Raw genomic sequence first — 12932 nt, forward strand, 5'->3', positions numbered from 1 at the left:
TGTTGTCAAGCAAACACAGGTTAACATGTGTGACAGGTCTAGCTTATTATTTTATTTTTAACTGATATTAACATTGCGTTTCTCTGTTTGCATCATGTATCTTAGAATTGTTAAATATAAATTTGTGGATATTTGTGACCAAAGTTGCAGAGCAACTATAGTATTTGTATATTATTGTTGCCTTAGAAACTGTACCTAAAAAAAGTTGTTTCTTTCTTTTTTTTTTTTATCACCTGTATTCTTCTATCGGAACAGGATCATTAAACTCATTCATTTAAGTAAGTATGGCCTCTGACTGAATGTCATCTGGATATTTCCCTGCAGCTCCAGACACACCAGTAGATGCAAGATCACAGGTTCCCTTGATGGGGAGTAAAAAACCCTTGCCTTGGTAGCACATGTTCAGAACAAGCTATTGAAGTCACTGTCCAGTATATAATGAACTATAGTATACTGTTTACTGTATGACTGTTCACTGCTGGTACTGTACATTTTTTAAAGATTACTTGGGGGACCCCAGAATGGCCGGTCCCTGGAGACAGACCTGGTGCTTTGAATGTACATAATTTGACATTTCTGCACTTCCACAGCGGTCTTTCTCTGACATCCATAATGCACAGTGAACTTAGTCCTTGTGCTCCTTGGCCGTTAAGAGCATGTAACTGCCCACTGAGACACAGCTGTAGATGTAGGTTTCATTACTAAATGCCAAACACAACTCAGTGCAGATATCGATAATTACTATTTAGTTTATTGAGTGGAGAAAAAGAAAATTAAACATGATGAGGACAAAGGACAAGAGACACTGACAAGGAATGTGCCAAAGTACAAAACAAACATCCATAAATCACAGGTCATAATTTATCACTGTTAATGTTTTACCGTTTAAGGGCCCGATTGCAAACAAATCTGAAACAGTGAGTAAATATATGACTCATAATCTGTTAATCTAATTAATGCTCAATGTCATTTAAAATAAAATTAAACCTGCATAATTCTGAACATCAGATATGTGCATGTGTTTCTCAATGTGGTCACTTCCTCAATAAAGTCTGACGCCAGTTCAGACATCTCAACAAACATATTTTCATCAATGAAAATGGCAAACATATGTCTCAAGAAGATGAGTGATTTTCTATGACACAACTTTACCTTCCCAAAGAATACCTTCAGTTGGTTTAATACAAATTCTAGAAGATGTTCTCTAGGAAAAAAAATATTTCATGTAAACAAAGTATTCTGCATTTGTAAAAGCCAGTAGTTTGCACTGGTGTTGTCTAATGTAGCCATTTCATACTTCTCTCACTGTTTCACTTCTCTCTCTTTGTATTATCTTTGTATTGGTCTCTAGCAGAGTGAAAGGGAGTCATCTCCTTATAATCCCTGTAAATGCACCTAGAGAAAAAAAAAAAACAACCCCGTTACTTTATTTCACTGCTGGGGCCTGAGTGAGATCTTAAGGTGTGTCTCCAAGTGCACTGCATCTGCAGTCTACATGCAGTCTTTAGGCACTCTGGACTGGACTTGGGGGAGATGTAGCTTCTAGTGCAGTGGAGAAAGAGGAGAGTACAAGAGGGTGAGGGGGAAGAGAAAAATAAGTTTTGTGTATATATAAAATTCTATATACTTAAAGGGTGTCTAGCAGTTCAATGGCCTCAAGCACACTTTAATGATTATTGCATTACGTGTGTGTGTGTGTGTGTGTTTGTGTGTGTGTGTGGTTGTATCGCACCTGTCTGGAGCGGAGCAGTGTGTATGCGGCTCTCCCCCAGAGACAGAAATCCTCCAGCCTTCTCATTGTTGATGTTGCCTAAGGCCCGCGTTTCCATCTCGCATGTCAGCACATGTATTGGGCCTTGTGTGCCCTTCAGGTGCATGTGGATGCCGTCCTGCAAAGAGCAGAGGTCAGAGGTTAAAACAGAATCAAACGTCATAATGGTTCTTAAAAAGGCCATAGTAAACATAACTTGATTTAAATGTTGTGAGACAACCCTAATTATCAAAATACACCATTTCCAGAATTAACTTCATCTGAACATACACCTGAAAATAACAACAGAGTAGCATTGGGCTTTCTGGGGTGAAGAAAGCCCTATAGTAGAGCACCTCCCTCTACACCTCATACCCCATCACCCCATACCATCAGATTCCTAAGCCCAGCCACAGCTCACCTCTCTTGGCATGGGCACGTCCAGCTTGGTCTCCTCGGGCGCTCTGACGGCGATGAGGGTCTGCTCCTGGAAGGCCTTTATGTGGCACAGGTCCTCATGAGTCACATAGGCAACTGTGATGCCAGGAGTTAAGAAAGAGAGCAATGCAAAGGAGATGGGCACACCCACAGCATTTTACACTAACACCAATGGACCTCTTATGACCTACGCATTTGTGGTTGTTCTTTTGTATTGCTGTAATGTGCTTCCTAGTGTTATGTACACACTTCCCCATAATCTCAGCATCAGATAAACTTTGAGTGGAACTTCAAAGGTTTTCACCTCATGGAAAGTTTTGACAACTGAATCTGACTCCAAAGTAGGGTGGGCGATATGGGCAAAAAATAATATCTCGATATTTTTTTTCATTTTGACGATAACGATAATTAGACGATATTTAAAAAAAATTTGATTGGAATTCTCAGAGTTATACCTTCTTGGAGATTACAATAATGGGCACAATGTTTAAGGAAAACACTTCTTTGTCTTTAAACAAAAATAACTTAATTGAACTGCAATGCAGAAATATTGAACTCTTGTAATAAAGTGCATGCATCCATGAGAATTATTGCACATCAACAGCAGTTCTTATGGCCTTATTAAACTTAAAATGTTGTCCAGGATTGTACAAAAATACAAATACATGAGCATTAGAGCATGGATCGGGGCGAATTTTTCTGTACGAGCCCGGCCCAGTCCGACAGAATAGTAACTGAGCCCAGACCGAGTCCGACAGCCCAACGGAATCAATTTCTCAACTGTTCATAGTACTAATGCCACATTGACGTACGTTTTTTTATGAATAGCCTGGCTTTATTAAACTGGGGCATCAACAGTTAAATGCTCTCGCTCACAAACAAGCGTTGTTAAACTCACAAGCGTACACAATGAGGCCAATAAGTATATTTAAATTAAATGATTCACATTGCAAGAACGTTTAGTAAAATGGTGCGGCTCCTTTAAGGAGCACGTACAGGGAGGGACAACGGTGACGCATAGTGTGGATGTAGCAACAAACATTTATGTGCTATGAAAGTATGTGAGTAACGTGAGTTTTATTAAAGCATAGCGTGTGTAATGTGTAGCTATTTCATTCCGTTTGCTAACATTTCCTGCTGTCTGTATTTACTAACCAGCAGCAGACGTAAAAGGAAAGGGAATTAACCCTGAAGTTAAAAACATGCAATCTACTTCGGCCGTGGAGCATTTGACTCCCCTGCAATATTCAACTACGTTCAGAGACAGACAGCAGGAAATGTTAACAAACGGAATGAAATAGCTACAGATTACACACGCTATGTTTTAATAAAACTCACGTTTTATGCTACACCAACGGAGGCACAACAGACATCACCATGCGCTGCTAACCTGTTGCAAAGTGGATGCGAGAAGCCATGTCACGTGATCACGTAGGCCCACTAGTCGTGTGATTGCCGTGCTGTGGGGAGCGCTGCTGCGCCGTAGGCTATATTAAGAACATGATGTGAACAGTTTCCCTTGTGCGTGTCATTATTTTTGGCGAAGTCATTTAAATACTCGATAATGTAATTTTGCACATCGTTTGAACAACAATGACGATATTATCGCAGACGATATATATGGCCCACCCCTACTCCAAAGATCACATATCAAATGCATATAAAAATCTATCTATTAAATCAACCTATTCATTTGTCAAACTAACATTTTCACACAGGCGTCTGAGAGGATATTGTGCGTTCTCTTTGTCATCAGTCAGGGCAAAGAGCTGTTTGGCGCAGTCTTTTATGAGGTTGTCCAGCGTCTCCTCCATGGTCCTTAGGCTTACCACCTCCTCCTTTAGCGTGGCCCGGAACATACTGCTGAAGCTGCTAATGGGGGTGCTACTCCTGCAGGATAAACACCACAGGCAGTTCAACAATCAAGACTCAACTTATATTGCTGGCCTAAGGCTACGTTTACACTACCTGGTAAAAGTGACCCAAATTCGACTTTTTTAAATATCGGATACGTATTATCAACGTGTAAACGGGAAAAAAGCACATGGAATCAGATCCATTTCAGGCCTTATTCATTCATCAATCCAACATTAATCAGTTACCTGCCAGTGTGACTTTCATGAAATGGACAGATTGGAGATTCCGTCATTCAGTCCCCCCAGGATTTTGCGGGCCTTTTTTGTGATAGTTGCGGCCTAAAATTACTGATTTCGCGGGGCTTTTCCAAAAAGTTGCGGTGGAAATTGTGGTGTTTTTAGGTGTTTGTTGCGATTAAATTGCGGGAGCAAGTAATAGTTGCTTATTTCCCTCTTTGTAATTATAATTGAGTTATTTTTTGAAAAATAAATAATATATAAACAAACATTCTCTAAAGAACCAAACCGTTGAGAAATGGTCCTCTAAATATCCTTACCAACATGCCAAACAAAAGATTACCAGTACTACAAAGATGTAGCATAATAGGCTGTTCTGCCCTCTGCTTATTTAGGTCAGAAAATGTATATTGTTTGTATTGTTGTTATGGAAACGAACACAGGACTTTTACTTTGAAATCATTCAAATGTTCATCTCCTGGGAATGGCAACAGCTGTTAGACAGTTATCTAGAAACATAGCTAGTTATGCTATGTTATGCTAAACACGTAGGGGGAACAGTTCATAGGATTTACTTATCCACAATGAAGTGCACCTGCTGGAATTACAAAAGGACCACAAGTAAGACTGAATAAAATGTTATGAATATATCAGCCTACACATAGACTGCGTTTAATTTCTATGCCTGGTGTAGCCATTCTCATTGTTTACAACGGATTAGAACTCTGCTAGTGTCTGCACCGTGTCTGCAGGGCAGGAGAAAGTTGTGGGAGACGACAATGATGTCCAATTTGCGGGAAAGTTGCGGTGATGTGTTAAAATTGCTACGTCGCGCTGAATTCGTGGGTAATCGTTGAATTCGCGTGAATTGGCGCGATTGCGACATCGCGAAATCCTGGAGGGTCTTTCTGATTAGCACGTTTTTGAAAATGCACTTTTGCAATTTAATGACCTATCTTTACTTTCACGTTCTCAACTGTTAATGGTGAATACAGAGAGGATTGAGGCAGGTATATAATTTCGAAATCTTTGGTAAATCATCCCTCTGAACCATTGCCGCAAAGGCCAAGGCTGCAATTAGGGCTCTCCTCTTTCTTGGCCGCCTTAAAATATGCCTTATGTTTTGTTGGCCTGTAAAGATGCTTTGCAAAGCAATGGCTTGTACTATTTCGTTTGTGTCCATAGTCAGTGCCGGCTGGTTGTTTACTATTTTTTAGGTAACCAAACCTTGCGTATGTGGGTCAATTTGGGGTGTTAAACAAGTGTAAACACAGGTATCGGATATGGGTCACTTTTAAAAGAAGATGTTAACAGGCAGCCAAAAAAAATCTGATATACAGTGCCACTTGAAAGTATGTGAACCCCTTGAGCACTTAAGCGTTTTCTGTTGTTTTACCATGATTTTGAATTTTTTTTATCACCAATTTCCCATAGATGAAATGTCAGGTTTATGTTTATCATTTGCATGTACTTGTTTAGAGGGAATTGTTTGAGTAGCCAAAAAACTACATGAAACATAGAATTAGTGTATTTTCAAAAGTAAGTGAACCCTCAGCTGCATTGGTAAAGTCAAGCAGGTAACAGATTCGGTGAAACATATTTGGGTGCTTAATTCATCAATTAAGCAAACAAATGAACTGAGACATCCTTAGGAAAAGGGTTGGGCACAGATTAAAAGAGAGAGGAAACCAACCAAACTACTGTAGTGCCAAGGTGTACCCACACAGATCAACAATGCCGAGAGGAAACGAGATATCCGAGAACATTAGGAAGAAGGTTCTGACAGCCCATCAGTCTTGGGAAAGCTATAAGACCATCTCCAAAAGATTCCAGCTCCATCCATCCATCCAAGACAAATCATTTAGAAATTGTTCTGGGGTAAATGTACATGGGTCTACAATCAGACAAATTGTTGGTTTTGATCGTGACCAAATAATTCTATCTCCGACTCATCTGTCCAAAGAAGGGACTTCCAGAAGGCCTTTGGTTTATCCAAGTGCTCTCTGGCAAAGTTGAAACGGACAGTTTTGTTCTTTCTTGAGAGCAGAGGCTTCCTTCTAGCAACCCGATTATGAATGTCAGGTCTTTTCAATCATGTACATTTACCTCAGATGCTGCCAGAGAGGTGTGAAACTCTTTAGAGGTGATGTGTGGGTTGACTATTAGCTGATTTATTCTTCTTCTGGTGCTTCTTGGTGATGGTCTTGATGGGCGACCACTTCTAGGCAGAGATGCGGATATGTTGAATGCCCTCCATTTCTAAATTATTCGTCTTGGATGGATGGATGTAGCTGGAATCGTTTGGAGATGGTCTTATAGCTTTCCCAAGACTGATGGGCTGTCAGAACATTCTTCCTGATGGAAAATTGGTGATGAAAAAAATGAAAAATCATGGTAAAACAACAGAAAACTCTTAAGTGCTCAAGGGGTTCACATACTTTCAAGTGGCACTGGGTATCAAGACCTGCAATGTAAACACAGCCTAAGAAGGTGGAGTTTTTTCAGAACAGGTAGCTCAAAGGGAGACAATGTATATACAAAACAAAACAAGTTTTGTCTCCAAAAAAGACACAACAATCTCACAGAGTATAACAACAACAATAACCTCTAAAACACACATGCAACTTTATATTTGTGTGAGTGCAATGCGGGATGACACTTACACCCACTGGATCTTGTTAGTGGACTTCTTCTGGATCATGTGGATTCCATTGAGGACATTGGTGACGTCATACACCCTGCGTTTGCGCGTACCAAGTTTAAGCGCGACCTCGTTGAGGTCGAGAACTCCGTCGGGGGCGGCGCTCAGCAGGCGCATGAAGAGGTGTGTCAATCGCCCTAGCGACACATCAAAACGCACCGTTTCCCCCTCTAGCCAACAACAACAACAAACATTGTTATGCATTTTATAAGAGGTACAGCAAAGCAAATATTCTAATAAGTTAAGCAATTTATCTTGTGCAAGACCAGCAGAGAGCTCAACTCAAAAATACATGCACTCTAAGATTTCACCTTTTTGAACCAGCCTGGAGACTACTTATCACTTAGCTGATAGCCAGGCCAAAGAAAGCAGCGTAAAGAATATTTAAAATATCCTCAGCATCTTTATTCAAAACCACATGCAACACAACAAATCTGTATCTGTAGTTTCATATCAAACAGAGTGACTACATAATTATGGAGAGATGTCTCACCTTGTCGGACCTCAGCATTTATCTTTTGGACTTTGACGTTGCTGTGTTAATGCCATGCAAAACAAACACAGGTACATTAAAAACATCAATTTGAACCGCTTTGAGTACACAACTTGTCAAGGCAACTTCACCTGATACACCTATATAATACAAACAAATGCAATTGTATGTAAATAAACTAATATCCATCAACCTTAGTCACATAATACCTTACGTGATTGGGAGTTCATCCACACCTTTCCCGCAGATACATTTCTTATTCAACATTTAAGATTTTAAGTAAATTTCCAGTGTTCCTACTCAGGATTTTTTATTGGAATGGTCAAATCAGAATTCACTATGAAAACCCGTCTACTGATGAAAAAGAACCTCAACCTCAACCTGACTGTCCCTGATTTTGGCAAACACTTTACACTGTCCTGCTGCAAGTACACCTGACTGAAATCAGTGTAATTAAAATACTTTTCATTAGCAAGAATGCAACCAGGTGGGTTTCCTTCCAACTAATTTACATTAAGCAGATTTATGAAAACTGAAGTCTTTGTGCGTTTCCTTTCACCATCTTATGTGAATGAAAAAGCCACTGTCCTTATCAAAGGAGGATTTTTAACAGCTGTGGGTCCAAAACCTGAGGTTGTCAGGGCAAGAACCAAAAGCCATTTGATTAAACCGTTTCCATTAACCTTAGTCACATTTTACCCTATAGACCAGGGGTGTCAAACTAATTTGAGTTAAGGGGCCACATACGGCCCATTTTGATTTCAAGTGGCCCAGACCAGTAAAATTATAGTATAATAGCGCATACATAACGACTGTATTTCTCTGTTTAAATTATTGGTGAAGGTTTTTCGATGATAAACCCTATTTGAAGGTCTTTCTACAATAAACTAGAAACATAAAGATCAAAAACTCAAACGTCAAACGCATCACAAAGCGAGCAGCGAGTGCTGCTGCCTGTAGCAATGAGCACTTCTGCCTCCGGAGCAGACATCGCATTTACGCAGTTTTAGAAGAATTTTCTGGATCGATTAAAAAAATTACAAAACGTTTGTACTCATAAACCTCCATTTCCTTTAAGAGACATTCTGATTCACAACCCTTGAAATGTATTAAAAAAAGCTACTTTTATAGAAATGCAATTTATGTCTTTCTGTAATTTTCACACTTAGCAAAGTATCCGGCAGGTAGAGCTGGACCTCCTGGTGGGCCGGATCCAGGCCGCGGGCCGTATGTTTGACACCACTGCTGTAGACGGTTTTGTTATTAGTCGTTTAAGACAAGGACAAGGCTGCGTAAGGGCCTTCCATGTTTAAATGCCAGGTACTGTAGGTCTGGTTGCTGAGCCTGTCTATTCTCTTCTAATTTGACAATATCAGGAGCATGTTGGTAAAGTGCGACACTAAGCTAACTAAGTGAAAGTATTTTATTTATTTTTTTATGTGGCAGGCCATAAATAAGCTATATAAACTCCAGCTACTTTAAACATACTGTACCAGACGTGCCGTGCACATGTAAACGCCAGCTACTGTAAACATACTGAACAAGACGTGACACACATGTAAAGGCCAGCTACAGTAAACAAACTTTACAAGACGTGACGCACAGATGATAGTCGGCTAGTAGTCGGATTACATCAGTGCAATAGTTTTCAGTTATGGTGAGAAATTACCAGATCCCTGCACTATTCCAGACCACAAATGGATTTCAGATATAGCCAAGTGGCCAGCAATCATATGGCCTGATACATTTCTCCCATAGAGAAGACCAGTGTTTATACAAATTAAAATCTGCATAGATACAAAAGCTTAGATGCATATAATTAAGTACCTTGTGGACATGTGCAAAAAATTTAGTTTTATGACACCGGATCAAAGTTTTGCATTTTGAGGGCAGGTGTCCTACCTAGCCCAAGACAAGGCCTAAACACTAAACCTTATGACGGGTTTACATGCATAGAGATCTTGGGTACATCCCAACAGCTAAATGTACATGTATGGAAGGGTAAGTATCATACATCCGATACTATGAGATCATGATTTCACTCACTTTAGTTAATCACCTATCCATAGAGCTTATTTAACTACGCTAAACAATCTACCCCAGCAGGCTTCAGAATTACAAATGATGACTGAATGGCCATTGACAAGAAACAGACCAAGCCATCTTTGCTATGGGGTCTCGGGGTGGAGAAAACAGATGGAACACAATCAAGACTGACAGTCCAGGGACTGTTTTCCTGATAAAAGAAAGACTGCTTTGGCAATACAACTGCCTATTTCCAATGGCAATAAATACTTGGGAATGTGAATTCGAAAAGATAAACCCGGCGAATTGTTTAAGTTTTATTATTATACAAACCAGGTCCTCGCTCAGCCATAATGAGCACCAACAGCACAAAAACAACCATTAATATGAATTCAGCGTTAACGAAAAATGTGAAAAACCTGGAATATTAGCTGTTCCGTATGATTTTCAGTCTGAACCAAGAAACCTACCTAGTCATGCAGTTACCACTTACAAACATAGCTGAATTTACCATAGCCAACGTTAGCGTTAACCAAGTAGACAGACAATGTAGTTGGCCAGTTAGTTAGGCTATGGCCTACTAAACCGAATTAATATTATTTAGTTCAGACATCATTGCTATGATTGCATGTTATCCCCTTGGAATATTGAATATTTTCCATCCATCTTTTAGGCGGTTGGCATAGTTCACTGCCTTAAAACAACTTGTCACCACTGCTCTGAAGCCTAGCTGTAGCCTACGTAGATATGCCGTTAAGCGCTTTCTGTCCTATACTTGCGCGTGCGTCTAGCGAGTCGATTTCGGACTTATTTAATGCAAATTCAAAGAATGGTCGAAAGGTCCACATTCGCATTCAAATTTTAGATTAAAACCAAGCTACTGAAAAGATGAAAGGACAAATCAACTGCTCAAGACCATGTGTTGAAATTCTGGACAATCAACCTTTTCTGAGGCGTGTGTGGTTTCTGCACATCATCCACTTCATTCTCATGGGTAAGACTATCATCTTCCTCTTCCTCCTCATAATATTCAACCTCTTCCCCATCATCATCCGAGTCAATCTGCAAAATGAAAAAAAAGTGTATAAAAGGGGAGGAGAGCTTTTAAATCAAACAGAGGACAACAGAGACAGATGAACTCACACATCCCAAATTAACCAACGTTAATTTACGTCAAACTCCCTCCACTCTCTTGAGTGTCCGAAGGAATTTGCGACCTGATGACAACCCCAAACCTAAATTAATATCTCATTTCCATCAACATTACACTTGCGAACTTAACCCACATGGTACATTCGAGAGACTGTAGTAAGCGTATTTGCAAGTGGGGGACTCGAGGTCTATAATAATGTTACCGGTGCAGCCGAAGAATCAGGTACTTCCTCCAGCTCGCCTTCAGACGACTCGCTGGACCCCAGAGGTCCGACCAAGTAGGGTGGCAGTGGAATAGCATCTTCGCTTATGCCCTGTGGCGTTATATGGTCTGTCAGAAAATGGTCCTCGCATATTTCATTTAACTCAGATGGGTCCCTGTCTGTTTCTCTGAGCGCAGCCAGCCACACTTTAACCCTACCTGGGTCCTGAGGAAAACTAAAAAACCTTTTGTTCGCTGTTCCCCTCTCTTTCCCTTTGTCCTTTCGGTTCGGACAGCCTTGTACCACGCATTTTACCATTTTCGCTACGCATTTGTTTACAAACTTATCAAAGCGTTAGCTACTTCAAACTCATGATGTAGCCAACGTGACCACCACACGCAAGAAAATACGATCATGTGTACACTGGCTATCCAATGACATTTGTCGTTGAAGGCGGATATTTTCTCTCTGTCCTCGTTTTAGTGGAGCGCTCAAAGCGTATGCTAAGCACTGCTCCCTATAGTACGGGAGGTGTATCACTGACAACAGTATGTTTCAAGTGGGCTCACGCCCGACTCACATTGATGCGTTGATCCAACGGAAGGCAGAGGAGGAGTCTGGCGCATGGGGTTCTGTTGATACCGGAGACGTTATAGTGAGATTGACAGGTCATCAAACCAATCAAGTCACTAGCAAGCTTTTCCCCTTTGAGTAGTTGCATGCTATCATTAGACAGGGTGCTCAGAGACCTCGCAAATCCTATGATACGTATTTTTCAGTTACAATAAAGGGGTTTTTACATTGTACAGTGTCTATTTCTCGGTAACTTTAAAAAAATCTAACCAAAAAAAAGTCAAACAACCAACTTGTAGGTACAAATACGACCATCTACGGAGTTTGGCAGCCATCTTTTTTTTTTTGAGTTTGCCGCTCTGTAGACGTGAGCATATACGGGATATGATTGGCTAGCGCCTGTGCCGTCCGTTATGCATGAAAGGCAATATGATTGGCTGACGCATGCATTGCCTCTCGAAAAGTTCAACCTTCTTCAACTCTTGCCGCAAGCAAAGCATGAAACGCAACGCACACGAACCAAACGGAGCCACAATTCAGTTCGGCAAAGGATGACGTCACCCCATGCAAAGTGAATGGGGATGCGTTAACCCTGACGCATCAACGGCTTCCAACGCAACAATGTGAGTCGGGCGTCAGAGCGGATTTCATGTTATGGAAGTTTATTAGACTCTTTATTCAAATGAAAATGCATTTGTCAAATTGCAATTCAATGCGCAAATGACAATGCAATCCGCAATTCAGTTTGTATTATTTTGAATACAAATTTGAATGAACGCTTACTGCATTGCATTTCATATTGACACGGCTTTTTCGACTCTTTATTCAAATGAAAATGCATTTGTCAAATGACAATTCAATGCGCAAAGTGACAATGCAATCCGCAATTCAAATGGAAAAGCAGTTGTCAAATGGCAATTCAATGTGCAAATGACAATGCAATCCGCAATCCAGTTTGTATTATTTTGAATAACAATTTGAATGAGCGCTTATTGCATTGCATTTCATATTGACACGGTCTTTTCGACTCTTTATTCAAATGGAAATTCAATGCAGTAGCTAAACAGCACCCCCAGTATATTGCATTAGCATTTACTTGTCATCACGCTCTTTTTGTTGCAAAATTCAAATGGAAATGCAATCTGTCAGTCGCCCCATCAAGGCGGGTCCCTACCCCTATTAGGCATATTCAGTCACGTGACCAATATCCATGACAACAACAACCTTTGGCGGCCATGTTTGGGTCCATGTACGGCACTGTTTTGCAGTGTTTTATACCGCTATTCTCAAGAAGCTCTTATTTTCTCTTCTCTTCTCTTCAAGTCTAACTCCACATTTCCATTGGGACGAATTATCGGCAGGCGGTATTTCGCCTAGGGGTCGTGGTCAGAAAAAAAACATGTTTGGCTGTCATGTAGCGAGTGTCAAGTAGCAAGCTCGCCTGCAGTGTGCAGCGCTTATAGCATTTTAGCAGCTATCTTCTACATTGATCTTCAATTAAAGT

At 40.5% G+C, this 12932-nt stretch overlaps 1 protein-coding gene across 1 annotated transcript; it reads right to left on the reverse strand.

Moving 5' to 3' along the window:
- Positions 1-768: 768 nt before the first annotated feature.
- On the reverse strand, positions 769-11173 carry e2f6 (E2F transcription factor 6; the record flags this gene model as incomplete). Its single annotated transcript, XM_080859331.1, has 8 exons — positions 769-1542; positions 1733-1889; positions 2172-2284; positions 3903-4078; positions 6945-7152; positions 7476-7516; positions 10444-10562; positions 10856-11173. 8 exons carry the CDS (start codon positions 11171-11173, stop codon positions 1505-1507), a joined length of 1170 nt encoding a protein of 389 aa, XP_080715457.1. The 3' UTR covers positions 769-1504.
- Between the last annotated feature and the right edge of the window lie 1759 nt (positions 11174-12932).

The sequence above is a fragment of the Sprattus sprattus genome (assembly GCF_963457725.1).
Source record: "Sprattus sprattus genome assembly, chromosome: 2".
In the NCBI taxonomy this organism is placed as follows: Eukaryota; Metazoa; Chordata; class Actinopteri; order Clupeiformes; family Clupeidae; genus Sprattus; species Sprattus sprattus.